The 26335-nt window shown below is 43.5% G+C and overlaps 1 protein-coding gene across 13 annotated transcripts in view; it reads right to left on the reverse strand.

Annotated features, from left to right (window-relative positions):
• The window catches only part of LOC144726439 (poly(rC)-binding protein 3-like), a 96855-nt gene that overhangs the window by 29402 nt on the left and 41118 nt on the right, over positions 1 to 26335 (reverse strand). The window contains exon 1 of one of the 13 annotated variants that reach the window (XM_078605170.1): positions 3633 to 3837. The exons of the other annotated variants lie outside the window; for them this stretch is intronic. Coding sequence (XP_078461296.1) covers positions 3633 to 3692 — 60 coding nt within the window. The 5' untranslated portion in view covers positions 3693 to 3837. Of the gene's footprint in view, positions 1 to 3632; positions 3838 to 26335 lie in introns of those variants that run through there. 13 annotated transcript variants of the gene reach the window in all.

Consider the following 26335-nt stretch of genomic DNA (forward strand, 5'->3'; position numbering starts at 1 on the left):
ATCGTTAGAACACGTGCGAAAAGTATACGTACAAAACCAGTTGAAGAGTTTCCAAGCTGAAGTAAGCATTGGAGGAGCACGCATCTCTGTGAGAAGCCCTCAGCTAGTGTTGTTAATTCCACCTTCTAATTAAGGTGCCATTATCGCCATAGGGAAACCACTGCTTGTCAACCTGCAACACAACACGACTTTAATATCTTGGATGGCGATGCAAAGCCAATTATTGCCGGGTGCAGTTTTATCTATTTTGACAATTTCTCTCAATATTATCCTGATTGTGCTCACGGTGTCATGAGTGGAAGAACCCATTTGTATCTCTCACACACAGCAGGTGGTGTTCCCAGGTCCAGGTTTTTTCCCATGTGGTCCCCAGACTCTGAAATTCTCCTCCACTAAATATCAGGATCTCTGAGTCTGTGGACATTTTTTAAAACATCTTAAAATGTATTCATACACTTATGTTTACTCAACTATTAGTTCATTCAGCAAATGGCTTTTCAGCATTCATTTTATCATTGTGCCATGTTTTGGTTTTAGTTTAAGAACTAATTTATGCTGAGAGTTTACTGCTATGTTTTGCACTTTGTTTTGAGATACTCATTGAAAGGCGCAATATCAATTGAATTATTATTAAATCTTTACAAGAGAAAGATCCACAGAAGTGGCTATCATAGAGCTACCTCTGAAACTATTGTAAGTGCCCTCTGGGTCAACACAGTAGGGGGCAGCGTTTTCCCACTCGCCCTGCCACCATGGGTCATGTTGCTTGCATCGCAGTCAAACCGATAATTGAACCTCTCAGAGATACATTTTGGTGAGTTGAGCGCCGAACCAATTTTAACGCGATGGGTTTTTGTGTCCAATCATTTGTGACCGGGTTGAGACCTGCAACTCACAACATTTGAGTACTGGGCTTCATTCAAAGGCGGCTGCCCGGCTTCGAATGCACAATCTCATCGGTGCCAGCTCGGCACTGACCTCTGAGGCACCAGGCCATCTCCATCCGAGTGTAGTCTTAAACATTCTGGACAATTCTGTACAACCCAGGACTGTGACCACCTCCAATCACAGAGGTCACACGTTCTGTCCAGTCACGTCTAGTGCAACTGTGAAGACTCGTGAGTCCCAGACAGCTCCCGACATGTGTCGGAATGCTCGCCCTTGTGTCGGTGTGATGTCGCCTTGTGTCGATGTGATGTCGCCTGTGTCGGTGTGATGTCGCCTGTGTCGGTGTGATGTCGCCTGTGTCGATGCGATGTCCCCTGTGTTGGTGTGCTCAACCCCTATATCAGTGTGCTCGCTCCGAGAGGTAATATGGCACCGGCCACGGAATGTCACACCACAATAGTCACACCGAGGCTGCCCACGCTCGCTGGTGGGTGCGGGGGGGGGGGTTTGTTCAGGGAAGGGACGGCTATTTTTTGACAAAGGGCCTGAGCAGTGGTGGAGGGGGTCATGGGGGGGAACACTATCAATCGTGCAAGCGAGTAACGTGGGGCTAGCAGCTGCAACAAAGGCCTTTCTTGTGTCGCCGTCATGTACGCTTATAACAGGACTAAGAAACCACCCTATTTCTTTTCCCAGCAAGGTTTTTTTTAGGTTTTTTTACGACTTAAATACATTCGGACGTGCATTCCATGCAATTACGATCGAAGGAGACGATTTTGAATCGTCTAGACGAGAGATGTCTTGATGTACGTAATACGTGACTTCGTTTTATTAAATTTGTTCAATTCAAGAAGGGCACGTTGAGTCTAGGCACTCTGTTGAGGTGCGGATTGCTTGGGATGTTGAGTTCATTTTGGGTTTTCGTTGTATTTTTGTACATTGGAGGAATCTTGAATGCCAAGAGAAAACCCGTGACAAAGAAGAACAGAGAATATTCAAATGCTGCACACACGGCAACCTCGGTGGTTTTCCGTCTCCAGGGGGCACCCCCCCCCCCCCCCACTGTATAGGGATATGTCATACACGATCTCAGAATGATCCACCAATCCTGCCTTCAAATCCATACCAACGTACACCGCTATCCACAACAGGTTTTTTTTTGTTAGATCACGTAAATAGATAAATGTGTCGTTAAACCTGCCACCACCCGACACAGCCAATTAGGGAGGTTTGTCACGAAAACACAACATGCCAATTCGTTACCCGTACAGCACAGCGGCATATTGGAGTAAATTCACAACATTTACAATTCGAGTTCGACGTTTTTAATTCGAACTTGGCATCATCAGGCGGTACAGCCAGAATTGTGGATAAATCCTCCTGTTGTTGGACAAATGCTACTGTTTTGTTGTTAAATACACCGAATATCTCATCGTTTTACCGTCTGATGACACCATCCAGCAAACAGCGACTGCATTCACCCCGACTCGCTGAACCCAGTGCAGCTTTTCCGATGGATTTAATAATGTCAATAAAGCACAACAAGTTTTATAATTACACTCCATGTTACGGCTTTTGTTAAAGAGGTCAAAGCCATCAAGCACAAAATATGCAATGCGCAGTATTTCCAAAAAGAAAAACGCAACGAGGCTAATCCCTGCCGATCTTAATCCACATTTACATAATCACTTAAATAAGTTGTTTTTGTATTCGTTCAAATACCTCGCAACGCTAACTAGTGGCGTCTCGTCTACTTTACGGCAATAGAAAGAAATATATATGCGCATGTTAACACAAATCTCAGTTAACACTTTACATTTAAACTTGCAACTGCACACTCTGTATATATAAAATTCCATCAATTGACAAGCAAAAACACAGCCTCTGACACACTTCAATCTCGCAATCGTCGTAAAAGCGCCCACCACCACCCGGAGGTTATTAAATCGCAGACACGACAATACTTCACATTTCACAGGTCACGTTTAGAAATAAATGTAAAAAACCACACGAAGCAAGCCGCCCGGCGTGTAGGGGGGGAGGGGGGGGTAAATATCACGTTGCTAACTAAGCCCGTCGTGAAAAATAACAGAAACTAATAAAAAACTAAGAGTATCTTATTCTTGGTTCTTTCGGTAAAGTCACGTAGAAGGGAAATAATAAAATAATATAAATATAAAACAATATTTTATTGTTTTATTATTTTTTGTGAGAATTTTGATTGTTTATATTATTTTATTATTTCCCTTCTACGTGACTTTACCGAAAGAACCAATAATATGAATCCCTGCAGTCACGAAAGCTTTAAATCAAAATTTAAGAGTGTCTTTATTGGATCAAGGACGGCCCACCACTGAGCTCATACGGCTGGCCGCCAATGACAGCTCCACCAAAAGTGCTCTCATCTCGGGCGGTCATTCTCGGAGCCAAATAGTCCGAACGCACCCTTCTCTAAATGCGAAGGGGGTGGGAAAAAACAACTCGGAGAGCAAAAAAAATCCACACGGTGAGAGAGCGAGAGAGAGAGGAGACATGCAATCTCAAATATACAGCAGCAGCAGCAGTCGTCAGGGTATCGAACCGATGCCCTCCTGCGCACCTGGCGAGGTAGTCAACATCTCGCCACCGCGGTGCCCCCACGGCAGTAACGTGGCGATGCGATTTGGCGGTGCCCACCACCACCATCACGCACGAGAGAGAGAGATCTTACTTAGATCTTAGAGAGACATCCAGAGAGATCTTACTTGCAGATATGGCGGCACAGCTGGGCCGTAGCACCCAAGGGGCTCTCCAGCACAGTGCATTGCCGGTGAAGCCGCTTCTCTTCCTCTCCCCCTCCCAGTGGCTCTCGCCAAGTCGCTACTTCCCAAAGAGGCGCAAGTCGACAGCAGCAGCAGAAGCAGCAGTCAGCCGGGGCTCACACGACTGCCCCAAACTGCTGTGAGAGCTCCCCAAGCCCCATGGGTTGGAAGGACCCCAAGCCCACCCCTCGCAACGCGCACAGCCCGCGCCTCGCATCCAACTCCCTCCCCCCTCCTCCTTTCTCTCCAGCAGCACCACCACTCGCCACCCACCCCCTTCCACAGCCCCCCACCCCCTTCCCCAGCCCCCCACCCCCTTCCTATCCCCAGCCCCCCCACCCCCTTCCCCAGCCCCTCACCCCCTTCTCCATCCCCAGCCCCCCACCCCCTTCCACAGCCCCCCACCCCCTTCCACAGCCCCCCACCCCCTTCTCCATCCCCCCACCCCCTTCTCCACCCCCAGCCCCCCACCCTCTTCCCCAGCCCCCACCCCCTTCTCCACCCCCAGCCCCCCACCCCCTTCCACAGCCCCCCACCCCCTTCTCCACCCCCAGCCCCCCACCCTCTTCCCCACCCCCCACCCCCTTCTCCACCCCCAGCCCCCCACCCCATTCCACAGCCCCCCACCCCCTTCCACAGCCCCCACCCCCTTCCACAGCCCCCCACCCCCTTCCCCAGCCCCCCACCCTCTTCCCCAGCCCCCCACCCCCTTCCTATCCCCAGCCCCCCATCCTCTACACCTGCCCCCCACCCCTTGCCCAGACCCTTCCCCAGCGTATACCAATACAAACACTTACAGTATTTACAAAGCCCCCCCACCTCATCCTTTACCTCCATCATCCCCCCCACACACACAAATCCTCCATCCGTGCGCCTTCTCCATCGCTTCACCCTATCCCCCGGGGGTAATTACATGCTAATGAGCCTAGGCCTCTTGTAAAGGCTTTCACTCCAATTATTCCAATTACAGACGAGCATGCGGACATTTTACTGTGGGGCTGAACACGCCTGTCATGTTGCGACAAAACTGCAGTGGTTGACGTAAGATTTCTAAGCGTATACTTGTGTAAACGAAAACTATTCAAAAGCACTTTTTTTTTAAATCTCAAAACCACGACAGTGTATTTCCCAAGTTTTCTACTCGTTATGATCCACACAGCATTTGTACTATTTGTTTTCATGCATAACTCTTCTTCAAAGCGGCAATATATCTAGAATATGCATACAAAGGCGACATCTCCGTTAATAAAACATGGTCACGCCTGGCCTGTCACCGGGACAAAAAGGGGCTTCTTCACAGTAAGAATACGCTTCTCTGAGAAACTTAGACGCGGGAGAGAGACCCACGGTGGGTTTTTTTGTTCTGTTTTACATCCGATCTACCACGAACGCCACAGTTCGACTCGGAGCATTCGCGGGCAACATCTCGCCCAGTGGAAGCTCTTAAAAAGAGCATTAATGAATATTTGAACACACTGTGGAACGAACGATTGGGAGGGGGGGGGGCATCAGGGATGGCGCAGAGGCAATTGTTTTCACTCATCACTCGGTTCACTTAAGGTGGAGATGAGCGATCATTCGTATATCTAAAATCTAAAAAATGTTTAATGGTCGCTGCACAGAAGCGTGCATAAGCAACAATATTTCCCAAATGAGACGGTTTATTGTGTAATACTGTACATGTATTGCTGGCAGCCAAAATGTAACTTCTGCCAGAAACAATTAGTGTATACATATTTAATGCATAAGTAATAAGCCATGAGATCTTATTCCGAAAAAATAATGACAATTTATAGCACATCTTAATGGATGTGAGTGTGCACCAAGCCTGTCTAAGTAGAGGTCAACTCTTTTATGTATTTGTGAACGTCAGTTAGAACTGGAAGTGCAATTTATAACTTCCACAAATGAGTCTTGTCATAACCATAGAATACTATTTTTAAAGGGGGGATATATTTTTTTTACTAAAACAAATTGAAATTGGAGCTTTAGGCCACTGGCAGTAAGAAGACACTTGAAGATTAGCGTCGAGTGCATTAGCAAATTGGCTCATTTGAGAAAGTGCAAAAAAACCCATAAAATGTGGTCAATAACAATCGTGCGAATTATTACGACCACCAACAGAAAAACACATGGGGGGGGGGGCATGGGATAGCAACTATGAGGCCACGCATCACTCAGTGCTGCCGAGTACCACGTAAGTGTTGGAGTATTAACATCAGCTGTCCAGTTATTTAAACGAAACCATACTTCAATTGACAGTTGTGTGGCCGGCAACTACAGCAGTGATACAGTACTTAAATGTTGGGAGCAATGTGGCAGGGACACCCAAATGAAAGTGTCGCGTCTGCGCCGGATTCTTTCCACCACAGACGCACGTCTGCCGTTTTGGCACAGGTCGTTACATTACAACATTTATCTGTTCTGTCCGTCAGCACAGCGGAGCCACTAGTACAGCCGTCTTCGTCATCCTAACACACTGACGGCCCTCACCTAGCCATGACCAAGCACATATTTTTCAGGGCGGTATTTCAATTAAACGTATTCATAATCACGGCCTGATCTTGCATATGTACGTGAGAGCGAACACGAGCTCGTTGGAAAATCCATTGTCGGTTCCCTCTGTCCAAGGGGTGGGTCTCACTCGGAGCAAGACACTCCCTACCATGGCCCACGGATCTGACAGCAGCTGCCAAAAATCAGCCGTGAAAAAATGCAGTGTCCAGCTGCAATATGAAACAACAATCCTTTGACGCAAGTAAAGGTTCGCTTTCAACCAGTTAGGCCTTTTTTTCTCCAAACATTTTTGAAAAATTACATTTTTCTGAAAGTAACACCTACATAACGCATGTAATAACGACACACAATGTCTGTTTCAACGTGAGGGATTGAAAGTGATATTTGCAGAAATTAGAATGACTTGGTGCCAATGTATTCTTAGATCCACCGGTGAGATAGATGCGAGAAGATTGCGCAGCTTACCTCCCCAGTCCACACGTGGTCCTGACCGCTTCTGCCCTGCATCGCCTGTTATTTATTTGGCTTAAGAGATTCCTTCCAATTTACAAAATAACCAATCAAATCACTTGCAGAATTTTACCCGTTAAGTGTATTATAAAGCCTTGTAGGCACATCGCCGTATTAAGGGATCTTTGATTTCCACAATTGCGCAGACATTTGAGTGTTTCATTTGCAAAACACCGTAATTTCAGGTTGCATTTCAACAATTACGTCGACGCAGCACTCATTTTAGGAAACCATTATACGACCACTTTAAAATAGCAAATGAATGATACAGCGTTGTCATACAGCAGCTATTCACTGCACTACTTCGCCACACAACAGCTGACGTAAAGGGAATCGCAACACACAATACCTTAAACCGCCGCCGGCAGGCAACAGCAACGCCCTGGTCACAGGATACAGATAAATCGTCGTTCTTATACAAGAAGAGCAAGCTAACACCCAGCAAAACAAACCAAATTTACAAAACTGCACATCCCTTACCCCAAACACTGGTCTCAAGAGTAAGGACCACGAGAGAAGGGTGAAAATAAAAATGAAGGAGCAAAACGAACTGGAACATCAAGTAAAAACACACAGACTCTGACGGCAGAGGGAACGATTGATAATGATTATGGTGGGACAGATGGGGTTGAGAGGCTTAGCTCATGTGCTAAGGGGTCACTGAGCAACTGCAATCAGCTGATCCAAAGCTGGTGCCTGGCTGTCCAATCACAATGAGTGAGGGACTGAATCTGGAGGTCTCCAAGTCAGCCTGCACTTTGCCATGACCACCGCTGTCCTTGCATGATTGGTCTCCCCCATCCATGAAGTCTTTCATCGGGCCCTTGTGTTAGCAATGCGAACTTAAACAGACGCAGTCTGTTCTGTTCATTCCTGCTCGGTTGGGTTGGTGAAAATGAACGAGTGTTGGGACAATGGTGGGGTTTGTGTCCACGCGGGTGCTTCCTCTATCTCGATGATGGCCTCTGGCAACGACGATACGTGGTCATGCGTCTGCCATGAGGCTTGGCATTCCTGCCTGCCCACCTACAGCAGGGTTATTGTCGGGCGTCACAATCATATACATTGTGCTCTCTGCTGTAGTACGTGAACCTCAAGAGCATGAAAAGCATCAAATTACATTGGCAAAATGAAAAAAAATATTATTAAAAAAAAAATCTAAATTTACATTTAAATATAATCAATACGATTGTACAATATTAAATCTCCAATATGAGTTATAGAAAGTCATACAATGAAGATTAAATAACAGGTTAATAAAAAATATATACAATAGGTGTTTTTTATATTCTCAATGAGAGGAAATAAATATCTCCGATGTTTGTTATTATATAACAAAGAAAAACACTTAAAGTACTGTATAGACCTCCACAATTAGATTTTGATGACATTTGTGAACATAAAGAGACACCATTGTATAGACCGTGGTGCCTTTCACGACATCAACATTCCCAATGGCCGATGGCACGGCCACATTATTCCGTCCTATAAAATCCAGCAGGCACCGTAAGCGTGCAACAAAAACGAAACTCTGAACTGCGTTACTTAACTACTGTACACAGGCTTCTCCGAATTAGCACTGCTTCCAAGGTCGGGCTTATCTTGAGGGCTGCTTGGCCCTTCCGATCCACTCATCATCGGCGCATTGTGCATAACAGGGCACTGAACAGACAAATATAACGTCTCAGTGAAAGAAAAAAAACACTCAGAGGCAATCAGCAAATGGACTCGGACCAGGCCCAGCATGCCTGGTGAGAGTGCCGGCTAGGAGCTTGACAATGGCAGGGCATATTTGCAGCGGGGGGGGGGGGCACAGGGATGTCCAGATGTAAGTCTGCTGGGCATACATGAATGGGGATATGTTTCATATCAAATCAAACGCTGTGGGGTAACAAGAGGCGAATCCAGCGGGGGTAATCTTTGTCCTTAAGAGTTCTTCCTCTGAACTAAAACAGACGTGGCCGTGTCAGTAAGCGGCTCTGTGTCGCAAACAGCTACATTTACATTCCTAATCTTGGTAACAAAACGACAACGTGCTTTTCATTCGAGAATGCACCTAGTAAACAAAAAAATTGTCAACCATTACACCGACCCATAAGCATTTTAACCCCAAGCCGACGTTTCACAAATTATTTACTTGTCTGCAATGCGACCATGGGGCCGTGGTGGCACAGTGGTTCACAAACCGTGCTGTGAACGTTCCCAATAGGGTATTATTTGGTAGTAATAATAAAAAAATATTTAAAGTCCTTTATCAATACACTGCTAGATGAAGGCTTTCCCATGCCATGTCAGCCAATGAGGATGTTTGACCATACTTCACCACGCTGGTCAGTGGAGACTGGTGAAGGGGGATGCCCAGGACTGGTTCGGCTATGTTAGCCGTGGACGGGGTTCGAACTTAGGTCACCTAGTTCACAGTGCAGTGCGCTAACTGTTACTGCAGCACCCATTATTTCGTTAAAAGGTGCCTTAAAAATAATGCATTTTCTTAGAAATAATACTGAACGTCCCACTTACAAAGCATTGACATAAAGCACTCTAGAGCGCTTCATTTTGAGTGGACCAGCACACCCAAAAATCGTAATACATGTGCACCTCTGCACACGAATGTTGGCTTTTGCATTGTACTTCATGGGCTGAACACACGGCGTGGGCCTACAACCCAATATTCTATGGCTTTTTTTTTAATGATGATGAATAAGGGAACAAATTGCATTCACACAGTAGCACGGTGGAACGTTAGGCCCTTGACCTTTTATTGATATAACAGATGATGGAAACTATCCGTGACCATTTAGAAAATGTTACGGATTAATGTACAACGAAATAGAAAACTGCGTAAGTTACCGGTGGTGTTGGAACAAATGGACGATAAATCAACTGCAGGTCCTATATGCTATGAAATAAATAAGCAAAGCAGTGCTGGTTTTAGGAAGCGCTTGGATTACATCTGCGGCTCGACAGTGACAGACGGTCAAGCTTTTCAGATGCATTTTTGCGGCCATCTGGAACGCTCTTCCTTCTGATATTAGGAAGAAGCCACCGTGGAGCTACGCACTTTTAAATCATCTTTCTTAAGAACTGTCTTTTGCATGTAGTTTGTTGTCCCCCCCCCCCTCCTCGCACCTCCAATTTGCACGGTTGGCTACATACGGTGCGAAAGATGTTCCAACGTACAATGACAAGCATGTAAATGGCAGCACGCTGCAATGTAAGACGAGGAGAGGGAAACTTTGAAATGCATCAGTGCGCAATCTTCTCGTTACAAAGTGACACTTTATAATTCAGGAATGTGTTGACACTTGTAAAAAGCATATTCGCAAGATGGCCAGTCGAGAACAGTCAAAATATAAGTGCTCTGCAAAATGCATTCCACTATCATGACAGCTTCATAAACAATGCACGATATAATTATATATACAGCAATTGTTGTTTTTATAATTATTTGTTTCTTTCGGTTAAGTCACGTCTAAAGATAAAATAATAAATTAAATTAAATAATAGAATACGACGTTTCGATTGCAACACAAGCAATCATTGTTGCAATCGAAACGTCGTATTCTATTATTTAATTTAATTTATTATTTTATCTTTAGACGTGACTTAACCGAAAGAAACAAATAATAATTCCTGCAGTCACGAAAGTTCTAAAATTAAGATTGTTGTTTTTATAAATTTAAAAAATCCCATTAATCAATGGCTGTGATCTGTTCACAATCTCAATTATTGATGTCCTGCACAACATTTGCCTATTTCCCTTCTCTTTTTAGCGCGTACATTTTTAAGGCTCTTGGGGTAGCCCTGGCTCTAAAGGCGAAGCACACCGGACTTGTCGATACATGTCCACTTACTCGCCATCCCCTGCCTGGCGAGAAACAAGCCATGACCTCCAAACCAACCACCAGGCTAATGAGCCACAGGAAATGCATCTAAGATTCGCCATCACCACACAGCAGTGTCTGCCTTAATATCCTATCGAAATGAGACCCGGGGCACTCTGTATTACCACTGCGTGCCAAGCAAATGCTGTTTTACAATTTAATTTCATAATAGATAGAATACTGTATTACGTTTGAAATGTAGATGACCATTAATCATCTTCATCATCTGCCATGATCAATCTGCTGCTGGATAAATGCTTTCCTCAAGCTGTGCCATCTCTAACGAGAATGCCCTTTAATAGACATGTGCAATTCAAACCTATGACCATGTCCATACGTAAAGAGTTTGAATACAGACATCTGTACATCCTCGTCAATACATCATTTGTCAGTATCATGCCCTGAAACACAACACAAGCCTGTATTATACGGCAGACTACTGTATTTTGATTAATACAAAGCCAAGTTGTGTCGTATTATCCTCCTCCATTTGATGCAACAAAACAAAACATGTCAAATGGTGACTGTTCAGCAGACCGGTCCGTTGAAAGTCAATTCACACATGTGACTATTTTAAATGGGAGAGGAGACAATTTGGCATTTGTACTAAATCAATCTATTCAAAAAAAATGATGACGAACCATAACGATGGTCACGGAAACCTTCGTTATTAAATTAAACACTTTCGTTAATGACAAACATCCCATGCAGGGCCCACCGGACAAATATTGTCAAAGATAAATGTCGGGTTGCTCCTGGATGAGGATTTGTCAAAATGACCTAATGACAAAAGGAGATGACAACATTAATTAACGAACAAAACCTGAGAGTGGCAATTAAACACATGTGGACAGACTATAAATAAATGCGTACACTATTGAATGTCCGCTTTAACAGATTAATTGACTCAAACACATTTGACTGTTCTAAATATAATGCTGGGCTAAAAAATATATTTCTGGATAAATATCCTTAGAATGTCCTCGGCAAACCATAACGTTCAAAACCAATAATGCGTTGTCAACATTCACCTTTCACTCATCTACCGGTCGAAACAAAAACAAAAAACTGTCTGCTTAATAAATCCTGAATTTGGGTGCCAGTTGCTGCCTCTTCGACCTGAAGAAAAGTCAACATTGCTCAGTTCACCGTTTTTCGGGGGTGTGATCTGTCTATTGCAGGGCGGCTGGCGGCTTGTGTTTTAGCTATAAAAGATTTCCAGAGCTTGTTAAGAACATTGCCAGTGCACAAAAGCGGATGCAATGATGAGAGTGGGGGGCTCTATATAACCCCTCTCAGTATCGACCCACGCCAAAGCATAAAGAACTGCCTAGTGTTGTGACTCCATTTTGGACGGTGTGCGTGTTGTCTCTCAAACTGATTAATTCAAGAATCCCTACAAAATGTATATTTGTCAATTATAGGAATGGAGGCAGGTGCTGCGAACGGTGTTTTTAAGCCTTCATCAACTTTTAACGGTGTATCAACACCATGGAATTTTAAATCGATCAATTGTTATATTTTTTTTCAAAAGCAATTCTCTTCACCATGATGAATCTTTTTTGTGACAAAATATATTGGGCAGTGACTGCTCCATTGATTTGTGTTACCTACAAGTATTAAATCCCACTGAATAATGAGCTTACAGTTACTAAAATGATAGAAGCTATAAAATATGTATAATTTACAAGCCTTTGTCAATTCACACCTCACTGGCAGATGAAGGCTTCCCCAGACGTCGTCAGTCATGGAGGTTGTTTGACCATACCTCGCCACGGTGGTTAGTGCGGATTGGTGAAGGTGGGGGACAATGACCAGGAGTTCTGGGATTGCTGAGACCACAGCGCAGTGTGCCAACCACAAACTCACGACCCCACAGTAAAACATTGCAATATTATCAGTTGTATGAACATTGACAGGCACCAAATACTCTTCCCCAAAGCAATCTCAATTGAGAAAATTACTCATCATTAAGTATGCAAAATAATGTTAAGATCACTTGAAAATGTTTTATTCGTAATCCTGTCGTTGATCACGCAAATAAATGACAGGTTCCGCGAGGGTACCATTAAAAATGCGCCCGAGGCTACGCATAATAGCTTGTTTAACATCAGTTTTCTTTCATAAATAAAGCAAAATAAAATTTTAAGGTGTTTTACTGTGACTCGCCTTTCGTAGACTATCGTTCCAGCACTCAAAAAGAACCGTAGGTCAAGTGTGGCTCAATATTCTCAGTGTAAAGTGCATGCACCGACCAAACTTAATTGGCAATCCGCGCGTAATACATCGGCAACTTTCTTAGGCAGCGGAGAGCTTGGTACTGGGAGTGCTTCTGGAGGTTGCAAATACCCCGCCGCGTAATGTGCGAGTGCCGGCTTTATCCAGTGTGAGGAAACGTTGCAAAAATCACACACCTGCAGAAAGTACGTGGCATGCACCTGGCCGACAAAATTACATGGACCAGCATTGGCTGGATGACCGTAATTACATCCATCGGTAGTTGAAAAAACTGACCCTGGCGAGGAATATCAGGGCCAGTTGTCTGAAAAAACGACTACGTAGGTTTCCACGCTGCCTTCGGGTTACGCATGGTGTGTGACATCTCTGTGACCTAAAAATATTTTATATTTAGCGTTGGTGTTTTGTTTTTTATTACGGATTTCTTGGTAACACTTTGATCAATGTCACCAAGTCCCTAAATGCAAAAACGTAATTCACATTGGATCTTCAAGCACATTATTGTGACCCCTGCTACAGACTGACAAGAGACGAACACACGGGCCGAGGTAAAACATTCACGCTTTATCAACATTGGTTACAAAGCGTTAAGAGAGAGGGGGAATACAAACTAGTTGGCCGGCGACGTAGCATTGGTGCAAGACGAGTGAGGAACCCCAGTGCTATTATACAGTCCCTCCAGAAAAACGCGGAGTTTTTTGGTGATTGTTGCGGGCAAAAATCGTTGATTATGCGGCACGTTTTCTTAAAAAATGCGATGGAATATGCGGGATATTTATGCAATTTTATGCGATTAAATTGCGGGAACTTGCAAAAATTGCGGGAACTTGCAAAAATTGCGGGAACTTGCAAAAACTGCGGTTTGATGAAAAAGAGAAAAAAAAGTGATTCCCCCAACACCCTATTCACTAGGCTACTACTTTAATGTAAAGAGTAATTTCTTATTACTTCCTACGATAAGCAAGCATACTACATCACAGAAAGTGCTGGGAATATTTAAGTTCTCATCTTGTTTTATTTCAGACCTTAACAAACAGATGGCTCAAACTTACAAAACATTGAGTCGAACAAGTTCTGTAGCTTTACAAAATGAATATGCTACAACTTCTGTAAAAATGAATAAATAAAATATTAAAAAATAAAATGTGTGCTTCCTGTTTTACAGAGGTAGCTATGCAAAATAATTTGCCCCCACTGTCATGTAACACACTGGGGAACTGCTTTGCGCGGTCTTTTGCGCTTATGTTTGTTGGCAAATGAGAAAGATTTGCGGGCTTCATCATGGTTTCATTGGCATCGCGGGGTTTGCAGCTTTTCAATGATGTCGCGTAATGAGTGACGTCACTTCATAACGTTCCCATGGCAACAGGGGAAATGGCTGCGCTTGTGTGAAGTAAACGCAACATTTTTCAACTTTCTGCTAAGATATATGTGACTTTTTGCAACGAAAATGCGGGGATTATGAAATCATGCAAGCCCGCATATTTTGCGAGTGGAAATCTGCAATTTATGCGGCGAAAGTGCGGCGTATTTGAAAAAACGCGCCCCCCCACATAAATATGCGGACTTTGGCTGATTTTGCGTGAAATCTTGCGATCGCATAATCGCGTTTTTCTGGAGGGACTGAAATTATACGGCCTTAGATGCACGCGACAATGCAGTTTGTTATTTTCTAACTTTTAGTACAGTTTATATATAGAATACATTCCTGCGGAGAGAGCTGGTAATAACGTTGGGTTGCTCGGTCAATGGCCAGGGTCAACGGCGGCGAGGTGTATTCCGCAAATCTGGCCGACTGTGAGGGCGGGCACAAGCCGGCGTGAGTAGGTTAAACGTTGAGTTTTATAAGGGCACCACGGGGTGACCAGCCCCTCCATACCCAGCCCCACCCCTCCCACCCCCCACCCAGCCCCTCCCCTCCCCACCCAGCCCCTCCCCACCCAGCCCCTCCTCACCCAGCCCCTCCCCACCCAGCCCCATCCCTCCCACCCCCTCCCCACCCTCCCCTCCCCACCCAGCCCCTCCCCACCCAGCCCCATCCCTCCCACCCCCTCCCCACCCTCCCCTCCCCACCCAGCCCCTCCCCACCCAGCCCCATCCCTCCCACCCCCTCCCCTCTCCACCCAGCCCCACCCCTCCCATTTTTGGATGCACGACGGACGGACAGAATAATCCCCTGTGGGCTGGTGTAACCAGGAGGTTCCTACCAGTATCATATCCACCGTATATAAAATCATATCCACTGGTGGAAATAATCACCATGAAAAAAATGGCACCGTCATTTCTGATACACACATGCAAGTCAATATGCAAGTGAATAAATACTTCGTTTTTTTGCTGGGGCCCAACTACCGCAGTACAGTTGTACAACATTGTGAACCCTGAGAAAAAGTATATTGCAACAACTGAACACTTTTGACACCTCGAGTAGTGAAGAGCCTTGTTGAAATGTACAATGACAACTTGAGAAAAGGTGCTAATGACAAGTCAAGACAAGTCAAGTTTATTTATTTAACCTTGATGCAAAATCAAGAGACTGGGATAGCCAGGTTTGCAGGAGTAACCCCGCGTCACCAAAATGACAAAATAAAAATGTAAGAAAATAAAAAAACAGCGACCATTGACTGTGTGAGAACATCCCCCTCTCCCCGACGAAGCGCCTCCCACCTCCCACACACACTTGGATTGATTTCATCACACAATTTAGTAATGGAAACAATGCGATGAGGCATATTTTAAGTGTGACGTTTCAATTACAACCCTGGCACACTCGCGGACTGAATTCAGAAGCGATGCCAACAAAACGTACACAATGACCCGCCTTGACTTAAAGCTTTCGTGACTGCAGGAATTAATATTCTTGGGTCTTTCGGTAAAGCCACGTAAATAGTTTCAAAGAAAATTACAAAAATAACAAGAAAAAACTACGACGTTTCGATCGCAACACAAGCAATCGTCATCAGGAGAAAAAAGAGGGGGGAAGCTGTTGAGGCAGGATGTTTTAAAGGTTTGTAATGGGTGTAGCCCAAGGGTCATAAGCGAAGTGAGTGGGGCTAGTGATGTTAAAGTAAGAAATTTTCATGTAAATGTAAGATCGGAGAGCTACCTGTTATTTTCTTTGAACCTATCTACGTGACATACCGAAAGACCCAAGAAAATTACCTGCCTGCCAATGACGGGCCGGCCAATAATGTCCTTCTTAATTTGGTTAACACATGATTTTACTTATTTGAGGAAATAAATGGTTGCATAATACAATACTTATATTTTGTACAAATATTAATGAATCCTGATTTGCTGAATGCTACACACGGCTTCAGGAGTGATGTGTCGGCAGTGGTAAATATGATATTTACTGCCAAAGAAAATGGGCTCCATTTAGTAAAAAATTGTGTTTGCTTGGATAAAAAAACTGTCATAACAAATTCCAGACTATAAACAATCACGAGTACTGTTTTATTGCAGTATTTACAAACTTGCAAATAATTTGTTTAAGATAGATTGACGAGAAAAAAGCTACGCAAAAATGTGTTACAAATTGGCAGAAAGAAAAGGCGTAAAATATAATATTTTTTCCAGACATTATACTGCACGGGCAGAAAAAAAGGTAAAAGTCAAAACATGCAATCTTCTACCCAATATTATGAGCACTCCAAATGCCCCTTAGCACTCCATGCCCCTCCCCCCCACTGCTGATACTGTAGTGAGCTCAGGCACTAACACATCAACCCTGCACCGGATCGCAACAATCATGCACTATGCCTATCTTTGCCCTCTACACTGATGTTAGCATGAGACGACACCTGTGGCAGCATTGTCCGCACAGCTGCTTGTCCCAGATGAGCAAAAATATAAAATGAAAACACAACTCTCGACCATATGCGCGTTATGGGCCTGCTGTCATCGCGCACGGACACTTGAACTTTACAGGGGAATACTCAAAAATATAGCAGGATAGATATAAGTACAGCTCCAAATGTTAAATGGATTCTGCTTGGACATTTTCATGCAGGTGTGTTTGCTCGTCGAGTGCCCATGATCCACCCGCATGGATCTGAGGTGCAATTGCTGATCAAGAACATGTCCAACAAACATTGACCATATTGAGGACAAAATGAGAATCAAGACCTTCTGAACTGCTGAGCCCCGGGCAGACGTCAGGGTTCAGAACGCATGTTCACATCACCAGCTGCCCTCCCTCTAAAAGCGATCAATAGCCCGCTTCGTCTGTTGTGCATAACTGAAGCCTAGGGGGCTATTGTGTCTTCATCGCGGTGTGAACGCATCTTCTTTTGCTCCCCTTGCGTTCAGCTCTTGATGCGTTACTGCCCCTTCGTACATAGCGCAGTTGGCTACGCACGGTGTGAAAGAAGGTGAACATACAGACCGACCTGTAAGAGGCTGTGAATTTGATAGCTGCACCAGGAGCACATTGCCCCATCCATCCATCTCTGATACCCATGCGCCACCCATTAGATTGTATGCTAGAAAACTATTTTATGTAGGGTCATTCCCTCGAGAAGATATTGATAATGTTACACCATTTGCCACCGCTATCAATACAAAGTTCTATTGCCCAAGCCCGTGGACACTTCCCATGCATTCCAAACATCACGCAGCACGGTTATTAATTATGATTGCGGAGCCATCTGCACACTCAGATAAAACCATAGATCAAAGAAATAAATCAAAGATTTATAGTTCCTTTGTTATAACGTTGTTTAAGTAAACCCATTTTTTTGCCACTTTCAATTGCGGCACATGAAAGCCCTTTCCAACTTGAGTATGCCCTTGATGCGTAAAAAAAATATATTAAACCCAACAATGTTAGTCAAACTGTTTGTTTACAGTTTACAGCAAATATAACAATGTCGCAAACAATGTTCACCTCTTGTCTGCTTCTGCGATAGCTGTCACTGCCAGTTTCACTCAAGTTATTGCGGCGGATTGATTATAGCGGACCGCCGCTGAGAGCAATTGTCCAACGAGACTCGGCGCGCGCTGATGGAACGGTGCGACTCGAATGGTGTGGCGGCGGTCCCCGGGGAATGTCGCTGCACTGAGCCCGACAGCTGGGCACATTCGTTATTGACGAACCGTAGAAGGACAAGGAGAATGGTAGAAAGGGCAGTGGGTGCTCGAAAACCTACACAGAACTGTCACAAGCGGGGGAGACAAAGGCATATTTATAATCGTCAGATTGTCTTTCAACCGCATTAGAGAATTGCCCAGCAACCGTGAGGCACGCAAGTGCTATGCGGCGTTGATAAATAGCGCGTAGTTTTCTTTCAGCGCTTGATAAAAATAAAAAAACACATTTTACAAATCGCACCGTTTTGAGGTATTCCTCTGCCCATTAAGAAAATGTCCGTCTCAATGTCACGAATGAGGGAATGCATGAAATATCCTGCACGTGGTCCTGTCACGGTTGGACGGTGAAGAGAGCTCCTCCCATCACAAAGGGGTAAACACAGCGCCTGTCCCCCCATTATACCACAGCATATTTATAATTGGCTGGCTACGTGTTCTAGCTGTCTCGCTGAGAGAAAGCAAAGGCAGCACAATGAGATAATAACCACACAAAACTGCTACATTTCTAACTGCCATTCACACGCATTGATGTGCATTAAAATAAATTACATTTCACTATATTCCATCTATGTGATGTCCATATCTTACATCACATTTCCCCCCATATTGCAGTAGCCTAAAGGTCGGGCTAATATTATAAGAGATAAAAAAAGATATATAACTGAATATGTACGTTGATTTTATATATCTCTCATTTGAAATTAACAGCGGCTGTTTTAATAGACCTCTATGAGAGTGTACCACAGTTATTTTATTATATTTAGATGAACGTGAGCGACGGTCACTTTAACAGCCCTCAATGACAAGGAGTGGGCGTCTCTTTAACACATCTGCATGAAGGTGGTGATGGTTCTAACTTCTCAATAAAAGTGAATAGTGCCCTTGCTTCAAAAGATCGCTATGGGGTTCACTTGAATACATCCCTATGGAAGTAAATTGCGGTCTTTAGGCCATGTAAAGCTTAATCGGTTTCACAGATTCCACCCCCCCCTCCTCCCCTTATAGCGCCAGGCATTGTCGCTTAGACCGTAACAGCCGTTCGTGAACCAACCTTGGAGAGACAAAGCCCTGGCACTGGGTGGCACGTGGCTGCCACGCGTGCCACAGCGCCTGTTCACTCACCATATCCGTGTTTTGCAACGGGACACCAGCACCGAAAATAAGTACGCACGCAAAAAGATTTTGCACAGCTGTGGCTGGGGGATTTTTTTTTCTTTTAAAGCATTGTTTCAACACACACCGAGGATGCAATATGGTTAGACCAGTGTAAATTTTACATCAAATCGAAAGGGCAGAGGGCCCCTGACAAGTAGACCATTGTCAATCTTATATCAAATGTAAATGGACAAGGGCCCACACAAGGGACATCAAAAGTTCAAACACCAATCACAAACAATATCAGCAGGAGGCCTTGCCGGGTGAGTTTTTTCTTTTTTCCAACCAAAATCGTGGACGTGTTTTCACGAATTGTGGGATATTGAATTGTGCTTACAGCCTGCCTCCAAAGCTTCACTTTTGACTTTATTTTAGCAATGCGAGCATTACTATAGGGCGCATTAGACCTTAGCCCGTAATACCTTCTGTTGGGAGTTCATGTGTGACTATGCAGAGCACTTATTTTGGTCTAAAATACGTAACTCAAATCGATTCGTGATAAGCTGTGCATGGTACCTAAGGCACAACAATACCACACATGCAATTTCCACATTTAAAATGCAAAGTTAAGTAATATTAATGGCCCTCGTGAGCCAGGCGCCTGTTCTAGGAGAAAGAGATGATTATATATATATCAATCACCAAAATTCCAAGCGATATTTGAAATAAAAAAAAAATGTAAGTGCAATTTTAAATGTACGGTTTTTTTTGGCTGGTGAATGCAAAATCGAATGTGTTGATTTCATTCGCGGAGGAGAGGAAAAAAAACAGCGGACAGGTTTGGGCAGAGGTTATGAAGCCGCGGAAACCATCGAGGACGCGGCGATTGGCTCTTGAGCCCCATCAATCATGCGAGCCACTCTGACAGGTCAACAGCGATAAACAGAAACACCCATCCACATCGCCTGCCACCGCATCCCTCTCCTCCCAGAGGCAGAAGCGTCTGCTTTCTTTACTCACGTGAGATAAACCCTAGACTGACAACAGGGCTCATAGAAAACTGTACTGCCTCTACTTGAGAGACGTTTACAGTTGATAAACCACACTGTCATAAAGCACAATGTGAATAATAAGGCATATTCGTTGAAATAGTGAAATGGTCATTTGATATACATACCAATGTCACTTATAACTGATGTTTGGTGGATTTAAACGACATTACGGGGCAATATAGATGCATACAAAATACACAACATATCCAAGTAAATTAAAATGTATTTGTTTTACCATCAAGTTGAGAAAATTATCCGAAAGACGTTATACTTGTGAAATATTTCGCAAGTGTAAGCTAGCATTTTGGTCCGTAATAATGTTTTTGTTAAATATAATTGTTTCAACTATATTTCCTTCACAAGATACATTCAGTCAAAATTGTGTTCTTAGCAAGTGAGTTTTATTAACATATGCTGCTGCTGAACCAGCCAACATTATTCAGTATCAATGATTATCTATACTGCATATAGGGTACATATATAAATTACATGATTTACATAATACACATTGGCTTGCCATAATCCTGTAGACAGTATTGAACTCACGGAAAAAAAGCTTTTTGCCTTGGTGCTGCTAATACACGTTGTCGGCACTAGATGGCACCTTTGCACAACTGAATATTTCCAGAAATCGGATATTTAAAAAAACCGAAGCAGCCTCACCATATATTTTCAGCAGAATGCGAGCGGTGCGTGACAATGCATGTTGGACCGAGGAAGTTATCCGGGGGTTTGTTATTCATGATGAAGAATTAATCATGAGGATTGCAATGATTCATAATGTGAATTTCCGTTAAATGCCATTCTTCCGAGATGTATTAAACCAGGTCATGCCCAATGACGGCCAACATGAATCCAGGATGCTGCCCTCAGCGTCATCCCCAGCAGTCTCAACACTCCATCATCCCTACAACCTTGCAATTATGTAATCTCCTATACCCAACACGTGTTAAACGTTTTCCCGGTGCAATTTGGCAGCCAAACGGAGGAATGCAGAGAGGTCACGCGATGCACGCTTCGCCCTGCCTCTCGTTTCACAATTTACACATTCATGTGGTCGGTCCCCATGGCTCATGCAAACAGCATGGGACGCACGAGGCATCTATTTGATCTGACGCTGCTCATTAGCGTTTGTTAAAAATGGCAAGTGTCAGCCGAGTCGAAGCACAAACGATACATTTCACCCCGAATATCGTTTTTTTTTAAATGAGCAATTCTCCACACGTAGGTTTCGCATGATGTAACCTTATGGTCGGCTGGCCGCATGATCTCTTTGATGGCAGTTAACCTCTCTAAAACTTTTTGGAACGAAAAAATGTACAAGTTGTAACAACAACACAAAGGTGCTGACAAGCCGTCTTGTGGTCGGGGTATAGGGTAAAGTCAAACACTCATGGGGATGGTGCCGTGGTGATGGTTTGGCTAGGAAATTAATGTTGACAGTTGGGGCCTGAGTTACAAATAGCTTTGCTTATTCTGCTTTGTCCACTTCAATCCACTTATACTTTTGCCCCCCGATGACATTTCACTTTTTTTGGCGCATTTTATGTGCAGTTGCTAATTTCCATCACTGAATTTGTCATATTTATTTTATAGCATGCTTCTTACAACGGTACACGACTACTATACTTCACAGATACATTTTACTCTTGTAAAATTGACTGTACATTCACGAGCCTCTTTAAAAAAAGAAACAATATTCAATACAGTATCTCAATGGGCTGCTTTTTGAAGGTATGAAGGCGGCGACTGCCGGCGAAACATCATTTCCTACAATGGATGCACGTTATCAATGACAATTCACCGCTTTAAAATATTGTCTCTAATCCAGAATGGGTCATGGATGCACGTTATCAATGACAATTCACCACTTTAAAATATTGTCTCTAATCCAGAATGGGTCATGGATGCACGTTATCAATGACAATTCATCGGTTTAAAATATTGTCTCTAATCCAGAATGGGTCTTATTTCACTGCAAAGGCCCCCTCCCAATAGTTACCGCGCCCTCTTAACAAGGTCACGCCAACAGCATTTCAACCTGCCGCTGGGCCAACCGCCCCCAAGGTCGATCCTCAAATAACCTTTGGTCAGGCCTCTAGAGATCAATTTGTTACAGATGGTTCTGCCAGCACAACCAAGGATATACAAAAAAAACACTCTGCCTATTATTATATTCCAAAATATGTCACGAAAATATACGTAATGCAGAAAACAATCTGTAAGGGCTTACCGTTTGACAGATGTTGGTTATTATATTGTAAGTGATTAACAACGTGTGCATATTTGGCAAATTTAACTTGCGATTGTAATACCCGGGCTTCTTGGCTAATATCTAAAACATCCTCAACCTCAGCTCCTTAATCCTTTTGCCACAGTAAGCTCGTGTTCGTGATGACAATTTACCCACAGTATGTTTTAAATCTCAGGTTTCAAATCACGTTAAATACATTGCAGTACTACACACGAGGCTGGCTTGAGTAGCAAAATGAAAAAAACGATATATATATAGCCGGTAACGTGCCTGTATTAAAACACTGAAAATAAATACTGCCGCTAATGCTCATCGTACAAAAACAGGGACCCACTGGTATTTGACAAGCTGGTGTATTTTAATAATAGAAGCGTGCTATGCAAAGATATTCATTTACTCTCTGTTGTTTTTCTTTCTCGCTATTTTGACAACGTACTGTGGAGTACCCTTTACTGTTTTTACAGCAGTGGACTGCCCCTTCTGAGCTCTACACGACATCTAATGAAACTAAACGACTGCCACCAATTCGCTTCTTATTGCAAAGCACTGTATCAGGACCATTAAACGATAATACCATCCTGGCAAATATTGACTTCATGACATTGCTCTCTGGATGTTTGCTCAGCACATGAACCCTACGCCACTGATCACTGCATCTGAGCCTCAGTGCAAAAGGACCACTCTCATTCTATTCACATGTCATGGCTCAAAACCCCCCCCAAAAAATTTAATTTTTCCCGCAAAAAAGTAATGACCGTCTCCCCAGTAAACTATGATAAGCGATGTCTCGCCTGAAAAAAAATAAGCGGTAATGAATCTCGGTGGCTTCTCTCCCAGTTAAATAAAGAACAGCGAATTGACCCCAGTCTTCAACACATGTGGAAGGGGCATGCTACGAATAGCCACTTTGCGAGTTTGTGTGGTAACAGGCCACATTCCCGTTATGCAGGATTTCGCTCAAACCACGCCTGTGACCTCCAACCCAAGAACACCTGGGCTTCAAACTGATTGGCTTTAACACAAGAGAGATGGAGAGTGAGTGTGAGGGACTGCAGCTTTGGCAGGTTGAGAATGATTTTTTATGCTCACAACTACCACAGCAGCATTGTTATTCGGGTGCTGGGGAATGCTGGCACGGGCCTCTGCAGGAGAGAAGTGACTGAGTGGCAGGCACGCAGAGCCCCAGATGCACAGCTTATTAGAAACATTAAAAACATCTTCACGCATCAATTACCAACAAACATGGGTGCTTAGAAGTAGTGTATTAACGTAGAACAAAGCACAACATAGTGAGCCATTGGCTTCATATTTACCACTAACTACCTGCAGCACTAAATTCAGATACTAAACTTATAGAAAAAAATGTATGCACTTTTCAAAAAGCGTTTCTTTTAAATAAATTAAATAATGCAATCTTTATTTTACTGTATAATTAAAAAAATCGCATATACCAGTCATTCACATCTAATTGAGCTTAAAATATGGTATGCATGATATTTTTTGACACAGCACAGTTATTTACAAGCAAGAGAAATGTTCAAATGCATATTAATGCACTGCTCGCTTGGCAATGTGAACTGTTCATTAAGGGCAGCAGCAGGAGCATGATTAGCTTCAATCTGCACAGCAGTTTTATTTTAATAAAGCAAATTACTTTCAACTTGGCTTACTGAAATATCCAAGGGAGAACTGTAAACAAATGCACCGTGGTGCATTATGTAATGATGAATTATTTTTAACTACGTGACACAATTACTTATTTCTATTAGGTACAATTTAATGAACATCACCGCATTATTTTCATCGCTTTCATATAGAGTCTTTTTCTGGAAATGCATAAAGCCACTCCAATATTTAAATGTTCGTACAAAGTGAATCCAAAAACAGATAACATACACCCTCACGGAAACAGATAGTTTTGTTCAAAGATGACAAGTCACACGGGCATTGCCCACAGGTAGCAGCAAAATACTTTCATATCCTCCAGAAAAAAACCCAGTGGTGGCTGCAATTGAGACCAGAAGGGTGTGATAATTACGTTATTTTAAATCTGGCTATGCTCACTAACTGGCAACTTATGTCACTACAGATGGTAATGCGAAAACAAAAGTGGGCGTCGTTGTTTAAAAGCCGCCTTTAAGTGTTTCACACTGGATGTTATCCAATAACTCAAGACAGCCCTTCGATGTGTTTCCAGGTTGCATCGCGCGTTGTCCGGCATGCTGTCCCGACGTTCGATCAAAGTCCTGGGAGCCTCTTTTGGAAGCACTCAAAACTGTTCAGTTCCCAGCACGTGGAGCGAAACATCCACCACAGCTACACAGCACAACCTTTCAGCAATGCCACTCAAGGAATGTATATAAAAATACAATGGGGCTGGCAATTGAATGTTTTACGAAAAGTACACTGAACCAGAGGGATGGATGCAGTTGCGGTTTGCACGTATGCGTCACAAAACACAGAATTACAAAGTCCCATTAAGTCGCGATTGAGATGACTGGTGGCACAAAATGAGGTCGCACATTAAGGTAGGACCCACACAACTCCATCAATGTACCCGTTGATGCTTGCAGTCAAACTAGATTACTTCAAAATGCAAAATTTAAAATAAAGAAAAACTGCTCGCATAATTTTTAAGCGCTGTAATACAGCAAATAAACATTTTGAAACAATTCAGATTTTCTTTTTATACCACCCAAGTCTCAAAATCTATTAAGTAATATGTTGTTATGAAGTTCTTTCTGTCTTTGTTACATTTATAAGGCACAATGTGTACTTTTGAGCACTTGCACACATTTAGGACGTGTAAAACTAAAGGAATCAAAACATAATTACGTTATAAATGTTCTATATAAAATGAAATTGCACACCAAGTATAAAGCCGAGTGAAAGAACATTAGTCTTAGTATGTTTTTTACGATGCAGATATCTCAAGAGGGCACTTTGGAATTAAATTATTCACGCTTGGCCATAAGGGAGTGCCAAATTGGCAGCTTGGGGGACGGGAGGGAGGAAGGGGGCAAAGGAAACATTTTAGCCCCCAAACCAAGGGTGGCACAGTCGGGTTTTTTACAATCGGGTTTAATTGTCTTTTTATATTAAACCCGATCATCTGAGATTGGGAGAAATCCGGTTTAATTGGTTCTAATTGCAGAACCGCACTTCGCCAACTTCTCAACGATGGGCTTCATCCATTCCAAGCTAAGGAACTCACTGGCGCCCACGATTGTGGAGGAGAAGCTCGTGTTCATCACGACCAACCTGCCCGCCGCATTATACGACTACCCCGTGCCCGACGGCCCCGAGTACGATAGCAGCACCGACGAGGAAGCAGCCTAAGCCTTGGATCAGAGTTTCGTATTCATTAAACCAGGTTTTAATTCACCAAAATCGGGTTTAATTGTATTAAAGAAAAAACCCGATGCCTGCCCCAAACAGGGTTGGTGGACCGTGGGATGGGAGCCAGTTGTAAACGGTAAACTTCACATTCTAAATTATTTCGGTAACAACATCGCTCACGTCGGGAGATGCCGGAGCCCAGGAGTTACGACACCAGGGGGCGACGCTAGACACGTCAAGGATGTAGATTCTGTGCATGGGTCCCTTGACGAATTTTTGGGAAGGTAAATTGTTTAAGATACAGCAAACTCTGATTTGAGTCAGAAAATGTAACGCACGCCCTCTGCACGTTAAAAGACGCCGACTCGTATGGGACCTTTTTGCCATCATCAAAATGATGAATAAATAAGAACAGATTGACCCACACCAGAGACAGTCTTCTTTGTGGCCTTGTCTCACAAGTGTCAGTAGACCAGAGAACGCCAAAAGGCAAAACAGCCAATCAGCTTCAAAGACAATGCATATATTAACAGAGCATGCTTGTTTGCATGAATTGCCACAAGTATGTGTGGTTTATGCAGACTTGATGCCTTGCAATAGGTATCTATTTGGTGTTTAAACATCTTAACACAACTGTTTTATTGCCAGAAATGGGGCAAAGCTTAT

The sequence above is a fragment of the Lampetra planeri genome, chromosome 2 (genome assembly GCF_965212315.1).
Source record: "Lampetra planeri chromosome 2, kcLamPlan1.2.h2, whole genome shotgun sequence".
Lineage (NCBI taxonomy): Eukaryota > Metazoa > Chordata > Hyperoartia > Petromyzontiformes > Petromyzontidae > Lampetra > Lampetra planeri.